We start from the raw sequence: 21,151 nt of genomic DNA on the forward strand, positions 1-21,151 counted from the left end.
TTGTCTAGATCTACTTCGATTTATTCGGTTCGGTTTTCAGTTTGGTTTTTGGTTTTTGGTTTTCGGTTATGTACAGGCCTACCGTAGACTGTAATGGCAAGAGTCCTAAAGCTACAAAGCAGACCACATTCTCCAAGGAACATCATAGTTTGAGAACTGATGAAGTCTGGTCTCGAGAGAATCCAAGACTGACTTGTGGCTAGAATCTTTATATTGACCTCTTGGCTTCTAATTTTTTTTCCTTAATCAAGTTACAATATTTGTAGATCTATTGAATCTGATTCTTTGGTCATCTAATCGAGTTTGTGTGTGCTTGAGTTCATGGATCACAAAATATCTATTTCTACAGAATCTTTTTGTTACCACTAACTCGAAGGTGGTTTATGAATAAGATCCCTTGCATTAGTGTTGGGCCAACCCACTAATTCTAAAGAAAATTTTCTTCTCCTATTCAATCCAATTACTAAAATTCTATCAAACTTGTGTCACAATTATTAAAACAAGCTAGCTAGTGATCTGAAGTTGCAGCACCAGAACTCTCCGCAGCAACACTACCTTCTTCAGCATTCTGCAGCGCCATCTTCTCCTTTAGTGTCTCCTTCGCTGTATCGTAAGTTGCGTGCAACCCAAACAAAAAGTAGTAAACAAGAAGAACACCAGTCCAGATCGCAAACCTAATGTACGATTTCGCATCGATCGAACCAAGAAGAAAGATATTAATAGCTATGGAAGCAGAAGGCAGCCACGGAACCAAAGGAACACCCCAAAGTTTTGGAGCCCTAGCTTGTGCCACAAGAAACTTCATCCCAGCAGTAGACAAGAACCATATAGGAACCGTAACGCAATAACCAATCCAACTGTCCTTTTCCAAGGCCCAATAGACAGCAGTCGCAGCAGAGGATGCAAGAATCAAACCTAAGAACACTAAGAACTTGGTCCGGTCACTGGAAGATGTTTCTCCGGTTACGTAATATCTCCTAACGAGGAGAGCCACCGCGACGAGCATGAAGATGAAAAGTGTGGACACGGATAAGAGATCGGCTAGGATTCCTAATTTTGTGAAGAATGCGATGAGAGCTGTCGCGGACAGCATAATCACTGTCGCGTTAATGGGTGTTCCGGTCTTTGCGTTGACATGAGCTAGCCATGGTGGCATCATGTGTGCTCGAGCTATGTGCGTCATGTACCTAGCTTGACCGATGGCTCCAACTAACAATACGGTCGTCATACCTACAAAATTCAAATATTTTGAACATAAAGGTGCTCAGCTGGATAAACTAGGTAACTGAGTCAAAAATCGAATCATTAAAATATATTTTTAATGCTTAAGATTTTGACCTGAACCAGCAACTGAAATTTTGGTTTGGTTAAGGTTTGATTGAATCCGAAAAACTTAAAATTTTAGTTTTTGATTCGGTTCGGTTTGATAACCGATTTATTTCAGTTTTTAATAACCAAGTTTACCGAACATAATTAACCAAATTGACCAAAATTTTGATTTAAAGTAGCCAAAATAACTAAAATTATCCAAATTTTTTATCAAACTAAACTGAAATCTAATGAAACCAAAAATTTCGGTTAAATTCTGTAGAATTTTCAAAAAGCAAACTAATCTAATACAGAGTTCGGTTACTCGAACCGAATTACCGAACGAACCGTATTGACCAAAATTTTGATTTAAAGTAGCCAAACTAGCTAAAACTAGGATAAGACATGCGCCTTGCGCTTGGTAAATTTATATGAAAATTATTTAAGAAATATCGTATGGAAAAAAATTTATATTAGTGATCGAATTAATATATTTTGCTCTTAAAAAGAAATTTTAAACATTTTTTGTTAATTACATAATTTGTTTACTAATGAACTGATCTCATTTTTAAAAATATTTTAGGTCAAAAAATTATTTATCGCATAAAAACCTAACGTTTATGCCGAAAAATCTCATGCCTACAATTGGTTACAATGAAACTATGTCAGCTCGGTTTTATATCATGATTTAGCAATTTAAAAGTTAATTATGGTTATGAAAATTTTACGTTCACGTGTCAATCCTACCTATCTTCGATATTTTTTCATTTTTGTGTCATTTTGGTTATTGCTGATATAAATATTGATTTTTGAGTTTATTCTCATTTTTTTTCTTTTATTTTGGCCTGAGATTTAGAAAATGTTTAAGATTCAAAATTATTAAAGAGATACATACTTAGGTTAAGATCTGCGCCTTGTGCAAAATAAATACTTATTTTATATTTTTCTGCATATTATGAAATAATAAAATAATAATTATATATTAAATAACTAAGAAGTCAGTTACTATTATGTAATAAATTGGCTTGCACATATAAATCAAATGACTGCTCTTGTTTATTCACAATCATTTTAGAATAAATAAATCAAAACAATCAATTTTATCTATCGTATATGATATATAATTAAATTTAAACGATATAAAGTATATATATATATATTAACATAAACACCTATTAAAATAAAATTATTTATTTATATGATTTTATTATCATTGTATCTTATTATAGAAAAAAATTTAAAAATTGATCACAAAAGTTTATGTGAGACTTTTAAGCAGTTTTAGTAATTTATACTCGTTTTGAAAAATTCAAAATACAACATATACAAAAAAAATCTAAATTTTTAATATATGATTAATGTAATTGTGTAATTTATTTTAATAGTAAAGAATTAAACAAAAATGATATAAAGCATAATTAGCAAATCTTCATTATTTAAAATCATTAATTACTATATATATCATAATCACATTAGGTAATTTCGTAGGTTTTATTTAAGGAAATAATATATAATAAATAGCCAACTTGTTTTAGTTAATATCATATGATATCATATAGTTAATATTAAATGTTTCTAGTGAAATATAAAAATCGAATTGGACCAACATGTTTTTCAATTTCGATGTGAGGCTGACACGTATGACTAATTAAGTACCTAATTGATTGACACATAAGCAAGAAATTTTTTTTTTTAATTATTACAAAATTGAAGTTATATCTTTTCAAATGTTCATCAATTAATATACATGGATTATCGAAAATTTTAATCAAACTAAACTGAAATCTAATACAGAGTACGGTTACTCGAGAACCGAATTACCGAACGAACCGTACCCGTATGCCTACTGCAAACACTATAACACAAGCACAAACAAAAATAAAATAATCAGACTCCAAAACAGTTGTCATACGTACCTTTAAGAGCACCAAAGGCGACCAGGTACTTAGCCCAATCCCATCCAACCGCAGAGAACGCGACAGAAAACGGTGCATCCGGATCAATCATCCCATACGGTTGCATAAGACACAACGCAGCCGCCATTAAACAATAACAAACCGTAGTAAGCACCATCGATCCAACAAGACCAATAGGAATGTCTCTCCCAGGATTCTTTGTCTCCTCAGCCATGGTTGAAACCGCATCGAATCCAATATAAGCAAAGAAAAGAACCGAAGCAGACTTAAATACTCCTCTAGCTCCAAAGGGAGCAAAGTCGGAGTAGTTTTTGAAATCAGCTCTAATAAATCCTGCTATGACTATAAAGAGAATCACGAGCATATGGATAATAGAAGCGATGTAGTTGAAGACTGATGAGCCTTTTGTGCCAATGGCAGCTAAAACACAAATGATCACGCAAACGCCGACCGAGATTGGATCTAAGTGGTTATAGTCTTCGTGGAGACTGTTAGCTACTATGCGGAAGTCGTCAGGTTTATGGTTTAAGAGAGTGGCGAAGTAAGAGGTCCATGACCTAGCTACGGCGGCTCCACCGACTATGTACTGGAGGATTATATTTCCAGCGGCGATGAAAGCCATGAAGTCGCCTAGCTCCACTCTCAAGTAGGCAAAAGAACCACCTACACACAATGTGAAGACGTGAAGTTGTGAAAATATGACGTCACGTCTTATATTGTTACGTTCTTGGCTTTCCTTTTCAAATCATTTAACAAATACAGAATTATTTGTTTGCATGTAAATTAAGTCTTCTAAGTGAACAATTTGTTTTGCATGTAAATTGAGTCGTCTTTAAATACGGTAGATACCAAAAATTATACTATTATTTACAGAAATCTATATGAACAATTCGTTTCTTTTTCAGCCAAACAATTCTTCTTCTTTTTTGGTCAATCGCCACACAACCTATGCCAAACAACAAATAGCTATCAACTCTAGTAAAGTTAGGTTTGCCCCAATTTGTTGGAATTCCCTAGCTAGTGTTTATCATCTAAAAGCTTAAATCTAAACGGTTATATGACAAGGGATGACAAGTAACTAAATTATTATGCATTTCAAGTATTATAAGAAGCATATTGTATACATTTGGGACTCTATCGACATGTACATAAATCATGCGGGTATGTCGGGTGGTACAGCGAGTTCGGAAAGGTACTAAGCGCCCGGACTCAAAATCTACCCCAAATTACCCATCCTGTTTCTAGACGGTACATAAAGCAACCATGATTTGTCCGTCGTCGGTGGGCTGGCAGATTAGTCTGGAGTCCATGGGCAAATAGAAATTTTATCTAGTGGGTGCACAATTAATAATAAAAGAATGAAAGACAAAAGAAAGCCTAGAACCAGAGTCAGTATGGGTGCACAACCTAAGTTTTACCATCTAATCTTCTAAATTTTTGATGATTTGGGTCACAAAAAGTGAAACATAAATATTATCACCCGTAGTGTTAAAAGTGGCTTCGCCGGTCTGGACCTCGGCTGGGATAATCCGGGTTATCAAAAAAAGTTTACACAATATTTGATCGGTCTCAGGGTTAAGTATGGTGATTGGACGTCCAATAAAGTGGGACAAACCTAATTTACACCAAAGAAGGAAACAACTTGCCAAAAAGGAACAAAAAATTGTCAAAACCAAGAAAATTAATTTATCAAGGAAGTAAGTAATTACTGCGTATTATACGTAATCCTAATTTTATTCTCTAGTTATGACACTATAGGTAGAATAATAATATTATACTAAGAAACATAATATTTTGTTACCTGCGACAGGAATCTCCACGGCGAACTCGGTGTAACAAAACACGGAGAGCATAGCCGAGACACCTGAGACTACAAAGGACACCACAACAGCGGGACCAGCACTGTCACGTGCTTCTTGTCCGGTAAGAACGAATATTCCTGACCCAATGACTGCACCAACACCAAACCACATCAGATCCCACCACGTTAACGTTTTCTTCATTTCGTGACCACTACGTGCCTTCATATCATGAATCTCCACCGAGTCTTGTGACCGAGTCAGTAAACGGTCTACGAACCGACTCGGTGTCTCTTTAAGAGCTTTAAAGTAATTCCCCATGCTTTTGAACGATTCCTCCGGGAGAAAATCATATTTCGTGCATGAACAACCTCTCCGACGAAGCCCATCGTCACCGTTTTCTGATCCCATTTTCTTATTTCGGTGGAAAGAAAGAAAAAAAAAATATTATGTAAGATTCAGACTCTGAAACTGTTTTTTCTTTTTGAATCTGGAGTGAATGAGGAAAGAAAAAATACAGAAAGAGAGCTGAAACTGAAATGGATACACAGTGGATCTTAAAGTCCGCCGTACTTATCGTCATTGTTCTTATTTGACCAATTTTGTGTAATTTATTGTTAACAGTTTTTACGTAAATAGCTAGAAATACGTGACGGATATTTAATATGGAAACATTAAAAAATTACCCATGAGTTTTTGTCATACGATCAGAGCATATTATTGGAAAATTCTTAGGGTAAGTTCTTAGATCAATATTATCGGTGATGGGGGAGGGTTCTTACGCGTGGGCCCGACCACCTTTTCTCAATTACCGTGCCAAAATGTCCCAAAATAAGGAACGTTTGCACTGCGTCATTTGCACTGTTTGCGGATCCCACGACACGTGACGGTCCGCGATTGGTTCATTTTAAAATTTAAAAAAAAAAAAACCAGAAAACAAAAAAAAAAAGATTTTAAGAACCCCGAAAACGTTCTGGGCGATAATCATGCTCTTAACGAAATATAAGAACCTGTCTCTTAACTTTTAACTAAAAAAACTAATAAGTGTCTCTTAAAACTCTTATTTAAGAACCGATTCTTAGTTTTTTTAGTTAAAAGTTAAGAGTCAGGTTCTTATATTCCGCTAAAAACCTCACCTTAAGAAACCTCTAATAATCATGCTCTAAGTCGTTGGTTTGTAGCCGCATTCTTTATTTAGAAAGAAAAAAACGAAAAGAAATAATGTATAATAAGAGATTAATAGATTTTGATCTGCACTTTCAAAACGCAAAATTTGTTTCTTTATAAATAACGATCTTATATAATAAATATGGTCGGTTATAAATATGGCGTGGAATTGGTTATAAATATGATTAGTTATAAATATGGCAAACAAATTAATTACGGATCAAAAACTTTTTAAAAATGATAGGTTATACATACAGGGGGCGAATTAATTAAAAAAAATCTAAATTAGGTAGGACATTCTCTTGGGAATAATTTCAAATGGGCAGAATTTAGACTACGACATGCGTCACGAGATTCGTATTTCATTTTTTGCATATCTACTTCAACCTCCGCTTTATATTATACGAAGTCCAAGAACTGTGATCACTTGTTTAGTTTTGTTTCGTTCATTCAATAAAATATTAATAAAATTAACAATAAATGATCATGCGTTATGTGTGTTATGTGAATAAATAGAATAACGTAAGTTTTAAACTCTGATACGTAGAAACAAGACCTTATTAATTAGTAGGGCTGTCAAATTAGTTGTCCATGTCGTGCTAGTTACCGGACATTTTCGTTTTCTGGACGTGTATGGTCCAATCCCAAATATAACCATGTCCAGTTACCACCATATCTAAACAGGAGCATAACCAAATAGGTTGTCCACATGGTCCAAGTAAGGTTCAAGTAATAAACTAAAATAGAACTTGACCCGCGTGATTCAGTTTTATGTAGGGGGTGGGCACTTCGGTTATTTTCTCAGTTCGGTTCGGGTTTGGTTCGGTTGGTTAGTTTGGTTCTAGTATTTTTTTCAACTGAAATAAACCATAGTTAATTTGGTTCGGTTCGGTTTGGTTTGTGTTCGGTTTGATTTATATTCGGTTCAGTTTGTATTCGGTTCGGTTTGTTTTTTGGATCAGTTTAATTTGGTTCTTTTTAGTTTAATTAGGTTCTTTCCAGTTTATTTTTTTGTAAGAAAAATTATGTTTTAAAACATAAATTATTTAAACATAAACTATGTGGACTAAATTCAATATAAACTAAAACAAAAACCTTTAAAAAAGTCACAAAAGTATATAAAAATTAAAACAAATGAAAGTTAACTAAAATAACAAAAACCAACATCATTAGTAATGTCTCTTATATCATTATTAAATGAAAAATGGAAATTACATGGTTTGGTATTAGAATTTTAGTATACTGGTATAACTAATATTTTTAATTTAAATAATTACAAAACACATCAGTTTCTCGGTTCGGTTCGGTTTTAAACCGAACTGAACCGAACCGAACCGAACCATTCGGGTTGGAAAAATCTACAACCGAATGGTTTGAAATAATAAAAAACTAAAAATTAAAAAATCACGAATGTTGTAAAAAGTGTCTTCAGAACCTTTTCGTTTGTAATCCTATTAAGATCAATAAGAAAATATATTAGCTTACGAAACTAAACACTTTTATTTAAACAAAAGCATTAAACGAACTGTATTATTTCATTCTTAAAGCATCGATTTCTGAAACATCATTGGACTCAAACACAATTTTGAAAAAGTTGGTAAAAGTTAATGTTTTCCCTTCTGCAAGGAAAGGATCGAATAGATTTACCAAATCTTTCTTCACACTTGCATGAATTTTATCTCCCTGTACAAAACAAAACAATATCGTATAAGTTTTTATTCTTCAAGACACGGTTAGTGGCTTTGAGTTCCCAAACGTAAACAACTTAAAAAGAGAAGACTTACGCTTGAATCAATGAGAACCATTTCAATTGAAATGGTTAGGCCACCAGCACAGGAATATAGCTTCTACAATCGGATGATATTCACCCTAACTCTCTACATTGTCTTAAATGGTTCAAATCTGCAACTGAGTTGAACCCGACCATAAGTGTTTTGCTTGAGAAATGAAATTTGTAATGAAGTTTTGGGAATAAGACTGTGATGAGTAAATGATAGCAATGCAACCTATTTATATACAAGCTGAGAAGAGATTAGATTTTAAAAGATGAAATTGTATATGATTCATAATAACAAATATTGAGGAATTAATTAACCAAAACTTGTGCTCCAAAATTGTTGCCTAAATTTCCTTAACACAATATATACCACTTTGATCAACTTTTATCACGCAATTAGCTGTAAATAAAAAGTTTTTTTCCCTGAAACCTACCTTAGCTATAGCGCATGGTCACGCCAATTCAGCAATAGAAAGAAAAAAATAGTTAATGTATCTGTCAAATTTGAATCATCCAAATCTCATTTAAAACGTCATATACTTAATTGCATCAAGTTATCAACGACTTTCTATATTCTGCAAAGAAAAAAAATTATAATCTCATAAAATCTTTTCAGATTTTATTTATTTAAATGTTGCAAAGAATACTGATATCAATGTTTCAAAGAAAACCGATATCAATTAATGTATTGTCAAATTTGAATTGTCCAAAACTCATTTAAAATGAATACATTTAATTGCATAAAATATTAACATATTTTATTTGTTTAAGATTTTATTTATTTATATATGTCGCAAAGAAAACCAACGTAAGACCATAAAATTATATATATTTTAGAGTATAATCTCATCAAATATTTATCTTTTTATTTATTTAAAATTTATGTAATTATATGTCGCAAAGAAAAATAGCGTAGGACCATAAAACTATTTGTATTTGTATATTTTTTTTTGAACCACTTTTGTATTTGTATATTATTTGTATTTTTTTTTTGAACAACTACATTTAATATTTTATTTATTTATATATGTCGCAAAGAAAACCAACATAGGACCATTAAATTATTTGTATTTTATGGTATAATATCATCAAATATTTACTCTTTTTATTTATTTAATATTTTATTTATTTATATGTCACAAAAAAAATTATTTGTATTTTGTATATTATTTGTATATATTTGTATATATAGTTTTTTGAACAACTATATGTTCTGACTTATAACCCGACCATATGTTCTGACTTAAACATAAAATTATTTGTATAACCTTTTTTTATGAAGACAGTAGGACCATAAACATTTTAGTTTTTTGTGGAGACAATAATACCATATAAAAATAAAAACGTTGACTAATATATGAACATTCCGCGTGACTTAAGTTTAATATACGAACAGAAACATGATGCAACAAAGGTTGGTTTATAACAATGGCAAATAATGTAATAATTCTAGTAAGAAGAGGGTATTTAATTAAATGGTATGAGGAGAGTTATTATGATGACACGTAGGAAATGACATACTCGTTAATAACACATGAGTATAAGGTTACTTTCTAGAAATGCTCCTATTTTAATAAAAAAGGGATTGAGTGTGTGTTGGATCAGTTATGTGGTTATAAGAAAAATGATTGGATCTTTGTATATATATATTGTGTGTGGGATCAAATTAATACTAAAAAAATTCTATGTTTAGTGTACGACTTAACATAGCCGATCTATAAGGAAATCCGAAGCCGAAGATCTGTGTTACATACGTCAGTTTCTCATAATATTGGCTTTGAGATAATATGAATACAGAGGATAAATATAACAACATCTGAATGTTCTGTTCATTGTGCAAGTCTTTTTTACGATTCTTTATCATCGATTGTACTTCATAAATTTTTTTGACATAGTTATCTATAGGCTTGTCACCCAAGTATTTACAACAGTTTCACCTGCAAGAATACACCCAGGGTTTCACGTGCTTGATAAGAGTAAAATTTCGGTTAGTCACAATTTTTTTTGTTAGCGTGTTTTGGAGGCAAAGACAATAAAAGGAAAGAGATGTATATATATATATATATATAAATATATATATATATATATATATAAGGACAATGGTGATTTAATATTAATGAGCTAATTAATTTCGTGTTTAAAAGTGATATTTTCACTAATTGTAGATTTTCACTCAGTGGCATGAAACTGTAATTCTTTGGAATATTCTTTTTTAAACTCATAATCGGACAGAATTTTACAAAAAAAATATAAAGAAAGAATGTTTAAAACTGATTGAATCACGCAAAATATTTGTATTGTTAGGTAATATGGCTGAGATTACTGTGAATAACGTATAACATTAAAAATATTTGTATTGTTAGTTACAGAATATTTAAGATTATGGACTGAATATATATATGGAAATACTAGTTCTTAGGAAATCGAAATATATGTGGGAGATAAGTTTAGATATTGAGTTTATATATTCTAGTACTTTTGGCAGTTTGTTAAAATATGTGGAATATTTATTTTTCATTCGATGATCTGTTTTGTAAAGTTTATATTCTCATAACTAATTTAGATATATATATATATATATATATATATATATATATATGTCATTTTAATTTTAATTATTTAGTGTACATTTCAAAAACAAAGGTATATTCCATCCATTCAAAAAGTTTTTTTTTCAATTACTAAACGGTTTGATAGATTGTTGTTATCACGAGATCTTTAATGATAGGAAGATTAAACCAGTTACTTTGTATGCCACAAAAGCCATAGTATAATCCATGGTCAACGTTTTAAGAAACCTTGCAATGGTCCTGTTTCATTTTTAAAAAACCATGCAATGGTTTGTTTATGCTTGGAAAAGAAAGCAGCAATGAAACACAAACCTAAAATTATAGGCAGCAAAGTCTCAGGTTTTTTATAACTGAAGCAATTATATTGTCTAGAAATATTTTAAAAAAAATTCCCAGTTTGATATATAATATAATATGAGCACAATCAGTGAATAATGAGTTTTGAGTTAGGCAGTAATTCTAAAACTCATATTTTTCATAAACATGGACGAATTTAAAACCGTAAATGGCATGGTTTCATCTCAATTGGAAATGGTTAACTATAATAAATGATTAATAGTTTACATTTAAAATATATCTATTTTATTTATTCAGTGGCATGAAACTGTAATTCTTTAGGAAAAGTCAGGATTATTTCAAATTATGTCTAAATGGTATAAAAAAATTCTTCATTTATACATATTACAATATACCCAATTTGCCAACTAAACGGCCTAGAACACTGATAAATACTTAAACACAAATCTAATCGAAAATCATTCTCTCAATTCATTTACATACCAAACCGGGAACGCCTTTCTAGTGTCACCAACGTAAGAGTTAACAAGTAGAGGTTCTGAAAGGGAGTTTCTTAAGGTTTTTTTAAGGGTACACAAATCAGATTTGACAAGATATAGAATACAGCAACAGTGGGGAATCGTGAAGAAAACACACGTAGAGATTAATCGCCACTGGCGCATCCTTGACAACCGCAGTGAACGCATTCAACAACTTTCTCTTCACGCAAGTGTTTGGGAACACGGCATACACATGTTGTTCCATAGTTGTGGTCTCTTGGCTGAATGCAGCGCAAACAGCATAATCGCTCATATCCCGACTGCATTTCACAAAGCACAGAGTTTATATAGAGAGTTAAGTAACAAGCTAAAAAGAGAGAAAGATATATATCTGAACAAATCTTTGTCCACTAAAAGAAAACAAAAAGTAAAATCCAGATCAATTTTGGGGAAGTACACATACAATCTACAAACATAATATGAATCAGAACCTGAAAGCAAGGACTCAAGGGAACCCATCATCAAAAGCTGGGAGAAAAGCATTAGTGTTAACAAACAGAGATAACATATCTTGAGAAGAACCTGTCGTTCAAAGCATAATGACCAGATCTCTGTACCCTACCAAACGAAACAAATATCTTAATTCTAAAACTTTTAGTTTGTAAGATGGTTCCAAACAAGTTCATTTGCTAAGACATCTTATTTCAGAGAAACCATTGTGCACTACGGCCATAACTAAGCCCCTCTCTAAACTAATAAAACATTTAAACATATTTTCAAAGTCAATGTCCTATGCAGAAAAACTAGTATAGGAGTAAAGAAGAGGCACCTTTTTCCATTTGGCAATGAGGCTGCGGTCTGCGTAGCCTTGGTCCAAGCAGAACTCGTAGAGCTCTTTAGAAATCTCGTCCCTGCGGTAATAAAGGTCATAGACATAGCGACTCCTCTGATGAGAGAGTTTGAAGATTGGCCACAAGGCTTCACACTTTTTCTTGCCATCATGTTCATCCATCTCAGCTGCGTAACGAGTTAAGAGAAGAAGCAAAAAAGGGTAAACTTTAGCATCTGAAATAACCAAAATGCTAGCTAGCTAGATCTCAACAAACCTTGTCTCATCTTGGCGTCAAGCTCACGGAGAGTCGGCTCGATCAACTCCCAACCTTCTGGGTACTTGACTCTGTTAGTCTTAATCTTCGGCATTGTCCTACACTTTTGCAAACGTTAGACAGAGGAAACCATACATCAAAGCTAGAAACTTGTCAATCAAGATTCAGTAGCAAAGAAAGGGAGCAATTAGGGTTTTATCAATCTCTGTGATTTGAGATCGACACGGATATTCTAAAAGTTGGAAACTTTAGGGTTTTGAAACGAAACGATTAGGGTGCCAAGCAAGAGGGAAATCTAAGAAGCTTTACCTCTTTGGAGAAAGAAATCGAGAGTTTGGAGGAGGAGAGATGGCGGCTCAAGAGGACGAGGATGAAAGAAGCTTCTTCTCCCAGTAGAGAAAGAAAGGCCTCTTTTAGGTTGGATTCGGTGTAAAGAGTGTTTTAACCCATCTGGGGCCGGTCTTAGTAATTTACCTGTGCTCGCTTACTCTTTACTTATATTCCTTTGTTTTGTTTTTTTTTGTGTGTGTGCGAGAGTACGACACAACAAGTGAGAGAACGCAGAAGAAAAGAATTCAATTTGTCATTAGCAAATACTTTTAATCATCAAAACATGTTTCAGCTTTCGACATTGTCTGCAAATTATTATTTGGCAAAACGGGAATATAATAACACAGCTGCAACAACCAATAGTCTGATATGGCAGCAGCAGCAGCTACTGGATCCATAGAGAACCCTCCAAAAGCATTATAAATAAAGGAAAAGAGGAAAAAAAAAGAAGAAGCTGCTTTGATTGATTGATTATTCCTTCTTCCCGATTCCGTTGGACATGTTGTAGATTCCTGTTCCCTGTATCCATCCACACAAATCTTCCATAGTTAGATGATGAGAACATCCATGGTTAATAAAGCTGAGACAATATCAAAACCAATTTAACTAGGGCAATTTGGATTTTAGCAAAACACAATTGACAGGAAGTAGCAAGCTTTAAAACGTGTTCCAACCCATTAAAGGAAGAAGAGATTCAAAGAAAACATGGGCAAAGCATGACGAGATAATTCTGCAAAACCAAAAAGGGAAATGAGACAAGAGTAAAACTTACAATCATGTAGAGAGAAGATGCAGCCAAGGCAAGAGGAATGGCAACGGATGTGACCTTGTCCATTGGTCCTTTAAGGTAAGTGTGCCTCTGGATGCTCTGGAACAACCTCTGCTTCTCCAGAAGCTTCTCTCTTGGCCTAAACGGTGTTTCCGTCAACATTATCTGCAATTAATTCCACACCAAAAAAAAAAAAAAAAAAAACACATTATCCCTCACTCCCGGAATGAACAACTTATATGAGATAATAACGCTTACATCCACAAGAACATAACCATTCCATAAACACTAAAGCTTTAAGCTTTTCATCAACTCTATCCATAATGTTTCTAATCAATAGGGATATGATAAAGACTCAACGGATTCATCCAGATTAATCTAGGCTAAAATTTTCAATATTGAGATCGATTCAAACTGTGGAAAATGAAGAACCTTTACGATTTGATACGATTTCACCGCAGGGATTCGAAATCACGATTGATCTAAGAGAAGCTTACCTCAGAGAAGAGAGAGAGAGAGAGAGATCGCAGCGCAGATGGAAGGAGAACGACGACGACTGACGAAGAAGAAGAACAAATCGTCTTCTTAGGGTTGGGTTTAGTAAGTGTTATCATTTGGGCCTGTCATACCTTAAAGGCCCAAATCGATCCGAAATCAAAATTTCAATTACGGTTATCCAAACTAAACCGAACCGTCCTTCTAATTTCAAGTCTCTGCTCCGAACCGGCCATTCTTCTTAAGGCGCCGCCTCCTCCTCTCTTGCGTTGCATCGCCTCTTCTCTTCTCCGTTGCTCCTCTATAATAATAATAATAACAGAGGCGGGAAGTGTTTATTTCCGCGTGAGTCGCGTAGAAAGCGAAACCCTAGTTTCCGTAACGAACGAAGAAGAAGAAGAAGATGAGCGTATGGAACTACGTCGTCACGGCTCAGAAACCAACCTCTGTCACTCACTCTTGCGTCGGAAACCTCACCAGTCCCCAGGAGCTCAATCTCATTGTCGCGTACGTAACTCCTTCTTTTTCGCAATTGTGCTTTTAGGGTTTATAAGGAAGCTCGTTGATTTCTGTAGTCTGTCTCCTGGATCCTCTGCTTTAACAGCTGATTATTAGGGTTTTAATGTGGTTTATGAGAGAGATGTACACAATCGATTCACCTGTTGATCTACCAGCGTTTGATCTACACTTGATTTCATGTTAAAGAATGCACCTTGATGCTTTTGATTTCATGTTAAAGAATGCACCTTGATGCTTTTGATTTCTTGTTACAAGTTTTTGTTTGCATACAATTCTGTTAATTGTTTTATAAGCTATCTTCTTATGGGTCTGTAGTATGACAACAGTGTTTTGACTTTTCTCAGGAAATGCACTCGCTTCGAGATCCATCTGCTTACTCCACAGGGACTTCAGGTACTTCACACATCTTTTGTTCTAATGGTTTTGTTTTCCGAAGATGAGTTTATTTCAAATTTACAAATGTTCAGTTACTTGGATTATAGTTGGAAATTTGGAACGTTTAAAACGAAATTCTCTATATGGATTGGATATGTTGAGTGATTTTTTTATTTTATTTTGCAGGCTATACTGGATGTTCCTCTATATGGGAGAATCGCTACTTTGGAATTGTTCCGTCCCCACGTGAGTATAGTTTTCAGTCTGGCTTATCACGAGTAAGTGACAGTGTTAAATGATAAGTACTTCATCTTTTGCAGGGTGAAACACAAGATTTTTTGTTCATTGCAACTGAGGGATATAAATTCTGTGTTCTTCAGTGGGATTCTGATTCCTCCGAGCTTATTACAAGGTAAAAAGGAGGAGGGGAGGGGGAATCAAATTTTATAGTTCTTCTAGTTTATGTGCTTTCTGTATTCTTTTTTTTGTCCAAATTTGGTATTGGGCTTGGAAAGGTATCGGATTTTAGTAACTAGTCGCAGACAATTGCATGGTTTATGCTGTAGTTTTTTTAGAAACAACTTCAAAGTTCATGAGGTTCCTATTTATTCTGAATAAGCTATAGGATCTCAGCTACTGTTGGTCATTAACTTACTCATACTTTGTTGTATATACATAGCCTTGACAAAAGCTTCCTGTACAGCTGATTCTTAAATATTGTTTTCATCATTATGTAGGGCAATGGGGGATGTCTCTGATCGTATAGGCAGACAGACCGACAATGGTCAGGTATTGAGTTCAGTACTACTGCATTGTATCAGTTTTGTGAAATTTGACTTATGTGGCATTCCTGAGTTCTCACTTTACACTGATTTTGCAGATTGGTATAATTGATCCTGATTGCAGATTCATTGGCCTCCATCTGTATGACGGCTTGTTTAAGGTATGTTATTGACCTCTAGAAGAAATTTGACGCATGGTATGCTCGTTAGCTGTCTGTGTCATGTTACTGAAATTTTATTTATGAACCGACTTTGGTTAGGTGGTTCCATTTGACAATAAAGGACAGCTCAAGGAAGCTTATAACATAAGGTACTCCTTTTCGATAAAGGACAGCTCTTTTTCTTATGTTGGTTAGTCGTCTACGTCGTGTTTGTTCTAGTGAACCCTTGTTTCCATGCATCAGATTCTGTTTTATTAATACACTCGGTCGATACTCTTTGTTTCTTGCAGATGTGGTTATTTCGAGAACCACAACACTGAATCTAATATTGACTAAATTTCAGGTTGGAGGAGTTGCAGGTCCTGGATATCAAGTTTCTGTATGGATGCGCAAAGCCAACAATCGCAGTACTTTATCAGGTTAAATGAATTTGCTATGGTTATTTATTTTTGTAATTAATATATAATAATGTTCACATGAATCCTTGTTCTTTCTTAAAATCCGCTCTGTTGGAAAGCTGGTAGAAATGGAGCAAATTAGCACTACTGTTTTTCTATATGTGTATAGTATTTTTTGTAGAAACGAATTGTATATTTTCTCTTAACTTGGTATAATGTGATCTAGGACTTATTTGGGTGAACTAATTAATTCCTGCGTTATAGGACAACAAAGATGCTCGTCATGTAAAAACATATGAAGTTTCTCAGAAGGAGAAAGATTTTGTCGAAGGACCATGGTCACAGAACAATCTTGACAATGGTGCTGACCTATTGATCCCTGTGCCTTCACCTCTGTGTGGGGTCCTTATCATTGGAGAAGAAACAATTGTGTATTGTAGTGCCAATGCACTCAAAGCTATACCAATAAGATCTGTAAGTTTTTCTGACATCATGCCATATGCTCCATTGCTCCTATAAACATGTGCATAACCTTTCAGTGAGCACCCCTTGATTTTCAAAGCTTCAATTTAATTGTCCAGTCCATCACAAAGGCATATGGAAGAGTTGATGTTGATGGCTCTAGGTATCTTCTTGGTGACCATGCCGGACTGATCCACCTCCTTGTTATAACCCACGAGAAAGAAAAGTGAGTTGATATTACAAAGCTCTGTCGAAATAAAAACAAAATTGTGGATATTCTGACTTTATTTTTCTCTAGGGTCACTGGCCTCAAAATTGAGCTTTTGGGTGAAACATCGATTGCATCTACCATCTCCTATCTTGACAATGCTGTCGTCTTTATCGGCTCAAGCTATGGAGATTCACAGGTACGCTAGGATTGAATACGGTTCCCATTACAAAATCTTTTATATTTATTTTTCTTGGATAATGTATAGTATAAAAAATTTGGTTACCACTATCCTAGTTATTTGTGTTAGACTCTAATCTTCTATGATTTCTAGTATAAATATGTAGTATGAAGCATCTGAATGTTTTCATGTTTAAACTGCAGCTTATAAAGTTAAACATGCAGCCGGATGCAAACGGTTCATATGTAGAAATTATAGAACAGTATGTCAACTTGGGGCCTATTGTCGACTTTTGTGTAGTTGACCTTGAGAGACAGGGGCAAGGTCAGGTTGTAACTTGCTCTGGAGCATACAAGGATGGTTCTCTTCGCATAGTTCGTAATGGGATAGGAATAAATGAACAGGTTTGATGTTTATCAAGAATGTCTTTTTGACTCGGTGTCATGTATGAGTAGCTCTCTGATTTTTATATATGACTCTGTTGTATTACAGGCGTCAGTGGAACTTCCAGGAATCAAAGGAATATGGTCGCTGAAATCTTCAATTGATGACGCCTTTGATACATTCCTGGTAGTTAGTTTCATCAGTGAAACTCGTATCTTAGCCATGAACATAGAGGATGAACTGGAAGACACAGAGATTGAGGGTTTCTTGTCTCAAGTCCAGACTTTATTTTGTCATGATGCTGTCTACAACCAACTTGTACAGGTATGTTATGCCAGTGCTCATTCGTCAGTTTCTATGCAGAAAACTATTTGTCGAAATCCAATTTGTAGGTTTTGAGTGTATGTCCAGGTTATCAATATATGGTTTGTCTTCTTTGCGTTTCACGGCATTTCAATGTGTTATCTACGTATAGTTAAATCAGTTGTCAATTTTTAGGCCTTCTGGGTCTTTCAAAGCGAATCAAATTTAGATGTCCTTTTGACATAGTTTCTTGTCATTTCATCGATGTTATTTTTCTGTGGGCATGTTTTTTTTGTCTCCTACAGTTTTCTATCCTATCTTTTACTCGAGGATGCATTAACTACTGTCTTTTCTTGATCAGATTACTTCAAATTCTGTGAGGCTAGTCAGTTCGACAACTAGAGAATTGCGGAATAAATGGGATGCCCCAGCTGGATTCACTGTTAATGTTGCAACTGCAAATGCTAGCCAGGTGTGTCTTTCTTTCTTAAGGATTTATATGGAGCTGCTATATTTAAAACTTCCCGAGAGAGAAGAATTCTAGGAGTATTTAGTACTATACATGGATTTTTTTTTTTTTCCAAAAACTTATAGCTTCAGTATCCTTCTCGTTTCTAGAAATGCAATGTGATTTGGATTGATATACATGTTAGGTTCTTTTGGCGACTGGAGGTGGACATTTGGTCTATATAGAAATTGGAGATGGGACATTGACGGAAGTCAAACATGCCCAGTTGGAGTACGAGGTTTCTTGTCTTGATATAAACCCCACTGGGGACAATCCTAATTACAGTCAGCTAGCTGCGGTGGGGATGTGGACAGATATAAGTGTACGGATTTTTGTGCTGCCGGACTTGACTCTTATCACTAAGGAGCAACTAGGAGGAGAGATAATTCCCCGATCTGTTCTTCTTTGTGCATTCGAAGGGGTATGGTTTTCTTCACCATCTTATTATTAATGCAGCCTTTGGTTGCCATACTAGATAACAAATGGTATTTCATTTTGTGGCAGATATCTTACTTGCTGTGTGCTCTTGGAGATGGCCATCTATTAAACTTCCAGTTGGATACGAGCACTGGGGAGTTGAGAGATCGGAAAAAAGTATCGCTTGGGACTCAGCCTATAACTCTGCGTACGTTTTCATCTAAAAGTGCAACGCATGTCTTCGCTGCATCAGATAGACCGTCTGTTATATATAGCAACAACAAGAAGCTGATATACAGCAACGTGAATTTGAAAGAAGTTAGTCACATGTGTCCCTTCAACTCTGGTGCTTTTCCAGACAGGTAAACTAATTTCTAAATCTCTCTCTCTCTTTTTTTCCTTTGGGGGCCGAAGCATGTAGTGTTGAAATTTGGTTCTGCTTCTCTTCCATGAGCAGCTTAGCGATTGCTAGGGAAGGGGAACTTACTATTGGTACCATCGATGAGATTCAGAAGCTTCACATACGCACTATTCCCATTGGAGAGCACGCTCGCCGTATCTGCCATCAGGAACAAACGCGAACATTTGCTATCTGCAGTTTGAGAAACCAACCGAGTGCAGAAGAATCTGAGATGCATTTTGTCCGTCTGTTGGATGACCGAGATTTCGAATTCTTGGCAACTTACCCTTTGGATGCCTTTGAATACGGTTGCTCCATACTGAGCGGCTCTTTTACCGACGACAAAAACGTTTACTATTGTGTCGGTACTTCATATGTTTTGCCTGAGGAGAACGAACCAACGAAGGTATACATGACTCTCTGTATTTTGTTTGTGTTAAACTTTATTTCTCCCAATTCTTTTTTTCAATTTTTTTTTTCTTTTGTTCTGTGATTGTAGGGAAGGATACTTGTGTTTGTAGTTGAAGAAGGAAAGCTGCAGCTGGTAGCAGAGAAGGAAACTAAAGGATCTGTTTATTCTCTTAATGCCTTCAATGGAAAACTTCTAGCTGCTATTAATCAGAAAATTCAGTTGTATAAATGGACGTTGCGGGATGATGGAACTCGGGAGCTCCAGTCTGAATGTGGACATCACGGTCACATACTAGCTCTCTACGTTCAGACCCGTGGAGACTTCATCGTCGTTGGTGACCTCATGAAGTCAATCTCCTTATTGATCTACAAGGTAAAAAAGATTTTGCTACTTCCATCTTCTTGTTAATACATGTTAAATCGTAGATCTCATGTAGACTGCTTGTGTCTGTTTTAAAGCACGAGGAAGGTGCGATCGAGGAGATAGCTCGAGACTATAATGCAAGCTGGATGACGGCAGTTGGGATACTAGATGATGACACGTACCTCGGTGCTGACAATTGCTACAACCTATTCACAGTGAAGAGGCACAGTGAAGCTGCTACAGATGAAGAACGGTGTCGCATGGAGGTGGTTGGTGAGTATCACATTGGGGAATTTGTGAACCGATTCCGCCATGGATCTCTGGTCACGAGGCTGCCTGATTCAGAAACTAGTCAGATACCGACTATGATCTTTGGCACTGTCAACGGTGTGATCGGAGTGATGGCTTCGCTGCCGCAAGAACAGTATGCGTTTCTGGAGAAACTGCAGACGAGTATGAGGAAAGTGATCAAAGGAGTTGGCGGTTTGAGCCATGAGCAGTGGAGATCGTTCAAGAACGAGAAGAGAAGTGCAGATGCGAGGAGTTTCTTGGATGGGGATTTGATAGAATCGTTCATGGATCTGAGCAGGAGGAAGATGGAGGAGATATCTAAAGGGATGGATGTGCAAGTGGAAGAATTGTGTAAGAGAGTTGAGGAACTCACAAGGCTTCACTGAGCAGATCCATAGCTTTTCTCTCTGCTCTCTCGTTGGTTCATTTCTCAACATTTATTTTTTATTTTTGGTTCTAAGAGTATCTCCAAAACATAACTCTATTTTGAAGTTTCCAAAACTCTATATGTGAAGTTTAAATGCGTTTTTTCCGAAAGCAAAATTTCAAACTCAACTTTAAAACTATTTGTATTTTCTAATATGAAATTTATATTTATCATAACTAATTTGAATTCATAAAAATTTTGTAAATAACTAGCACATATATAAACATATTACAACAATATTAATTTAAACAAAATAATTTGATTAATATTAAACTTCAATCAAAATATCATATTATTCTATAAAGTGATTTTCGTAATGCATATATGATCTATTAGTCCATTTTGAAGTAAAAATGATTATCCTCATTTTTAATTTGTAGATTAGAGATAAAAATTGAGTGATATTAATACTTGTAAATACATTAGATAAGAACAAGAAAGTAAAAGATAAACATAAAATATTGCTATAAGACTAACTTTTATCGATGATATTAATACTCGTGAATATATTCATATAAACAAGAAAGGATTGTACGAAAATACATCA

The 21,151-nt window shown here is 34.7% G+C and overlaps 4 protein-coding genes and 1 long non-coding RNA gene across 8 annotated transcripts; 1 reads left to right on the forward strand and 4 right to left on the reverse strand.

Moving 5' to 3' along the window:
• Window positions 1-48: 48 nt before the first annotated feature.
• Window positions 49-5,665, reverse strand: LOC111204738 (cationic amino acid transporter 1). The gene is made up of 3 exons (XM_022700096.2): window positions 5,026-5,665; window positions 3,225-3,887; window positions 49-1,230 (listed from the first exon to the last, which is right to left on the reverse strand). Exons 1-3 carry the CDS (start codon window positions 5,432-5,434, stop codon window positions 509-511), a joined length of 1,794 nt encoding a protein of 597 aa, XP_022555817.2. The 5' UTR covers window positions 5,435-5,665; the 3' UTR covers window positions 49-508.
• A 1,773-nt stretch (window positions 5,666-7,438) lies between these two features.
• Window positions 7,439-8,821, reverse strand: LOC111204190. The gene is made up of 3 exons (XR_002656597.2): window positions 7,975-8,821; window positions 7,838-7,873; window positions 7,439-7,641 (listed from the first exon to the last, which is right to left on the reverse strand). It is a non-coding gene; the product is annotated as an uncharacterized LOC111204190 (long non-coding RNA).
• A 2,445-nt stretch (window positions 8,822-11,266) lies between these two features.
• On the reverse strand, window positions 11,267-12,878 carry LOC106389893 (protein BUD31 homolog 1). Of its 4 annotated transcripts, none has more exons than XM_013830241.3 (4): window positions 12,729-12,878; window positions 12,420-12,517; window positions 12,143-12,330; window positions 11,267-11,633 (listed from the first exon to the last, which is right to left on the reverse strand). In XM_013830241.3, exons 2-4 carry the CDS (start codon window positions 12,511-12,513, stop codon window positions 11,478-11,480), a joined length of 438 nt encoding a protein of 145 aa, XP_013685695.2. In that variant the 5' UTR covers window positions 12,514-12,517; window positions 12,729-12,878; the 3' UTR covers window positions 11,267-11,477. The 4 variants fall into 4 exon arrangements, with proteins under 4 accessions (XP_013685695.2, XP_013685697.2, XP_013685696.2 ...); XM_013830243.3 differs by having other exon boundaries at window positions 12,420-12,522; window positions 12,729-12,870; XM_013830242.3 differs by having other exon boundaries at window positions 12,420-12,550; window positions 12,729-12,845.
• A 108-nt stretch (window positions 12,879-12,986) lies between these two features.
• On the reverse strand, window positions 12,987-14,161 carry LOC106389895. Its single transcript, XM_013830245.3, has 3 exons — window positions 14,016-14,161; window positions 13,522-13,683; window positions 12,987-13,268 (listed from the first exon to the last, which is right to left on the reverse strand). The coding sequence occupies exons 1-3, from the start codon at window positions 14,130-14,132 to the stop codon at window positions 13,221-13,223; spliced, it is 327 nt and encodes a 108-aa protein (XP_013685699.2). The 5' UTR covers window positions 14,133-14,161; the 3' UTR covers window positions 12,987-13,220.
• Window positions 14,162-14,245: 84 nt separating this feature from the next.
• Window positions 14,246-20,720, forward strand: LOC106389894 (DNA damage-binding protein 1b). Its single transcript, XM_013830244.3, has 19 exons — window positions 14,246-14,520; window positions 14,877-14,925; window positions 15,094-15,153; window positions 15,228-15,319; window positions 15,645-15,696; window positions 15,788-15,850; window positions 15,950-15,999; window positions 16,194-16,269; window positions 16,513-16,722; window positions 16,830-16,936; window positions 17,009-17,117; window positions 17,303-17,503; window positions 17,592-17,807; window positions 18,148-18,258; window positions 18,440-18,715; window positions 18,799-19,073; window positions 19,169-19,517; window positions 19,611-19,895; window positions 19,982-20,720. Exons 1-19 carry the CDS (start codon window positions 14,417-14,419, stop codon window positions 20,561-20,563), a joined length of 3,267 nt encoding a protein of 1,088 aa, XP_013685698.2. The 5' UTR covers window positions 14,246-14,416; the 3' UTR covers window positions 20,564-20,720.
• The last annotated feature ends 431 nt before the right edge of the window (window positions 20,721-21,151 follow it).

Source organism: Brassica napus, chromosome C3 (genome assembly GCF_020379485.1).
Source record: "Brassica napus cultivar Da-Ae chromosome C3, Da-Ae, whole genome shotgun sequence".
Taxonomy (NCBI): Eukaryota; Viridiplantae; Streptophyta; class Magnoliopsida; order Brassicales; family Brassicaceae; genus Brassica; species Brassica napus.

Bases quoted from the DNA above. Each gene is read 5' to 3' on its own strand.
- LOC111204738 (XM_022700096.2), bottom strand. From the start codon at position 5,434: ATGGGATCAGAAAACGGTGACGATGGGCTTCGTCGGAGAGGTTGTTCA. The intron at 3,888-5,025 runs GTAACAAAATAT...CATTGTGTGTAG, and splicing joins CGTGGAGATTCCTGTCGCAG to GTGGTTCTTTTGCCTACTTG. The intron at 1,231-3,224 runs GTACGTATGACA...TGAATTTTGTAG, and splicing joins CGCCTTTGGTGCTCTTAAAG to GTATGACGACCGTATTGTTA.
- LOC106389893 (XM_013830241.3), bottom strand. From the start codon at position 12,513: ATGCCGAAGATTAAGACTAACAGAGTCAAGTACCCAGAAGGTTGGGAG. The intron at 12,331-12,419 runs GTTTGTTGAGAT...CTCGTTACGCAG, and splicing joins TGACGCCAAGATGAGACAAG to CTGAGATGGATGAACATGAT. The intron at 11,634-12,142 runs GTGCCTCTTCTT...TGTGAAATGCAG, and splicing joins TCATTGCCAAATGGAAAAAG to TCGGGATATGAGCGATTATG.
- LOC106389894 (XM_013830244.3), top strand. From the start codon at position 14,417: ATGAGCGTATGGAACTACGTCGTCACGGCTCAGAAACCAACCTCTGTC. The intron at 17,504-17,591 runs GTTTGATGTTTA...GTTGTATTACAG, and splicing joins GGATAGGAATAAATGAACAG to GCGTCAGTGGAACTTCCAGG. The intron at 17,808-18,147 runs GTATGTTATGCC...TTTCTTGATCAG, and splicing joins TCTACAACCAACTTGTACAG to ATTACTTCAAATTCTGTGAG.
- LOC106389895 (XM_013830245.3), bottom strand. From the start codon at position 14,132: ATGATAACACTTACTAAACCCAACCCTAAGAAGACGATTTGTTCTTCT. The intron at 13,684-14,015 runs GTAAGCTTCTCT...AATTAATTGCAG, and splicing joins CTCTCTCTCTCTTCTCTGAG to ATAATGTTGACGGAAACACC. The intron at 13,269-13,521 runs GTAAGTTTTACT...GGATGGATACAG, and splicing joins CATCTTCTCTCTACATGATT to GGAACAGGAATCTACAACAT.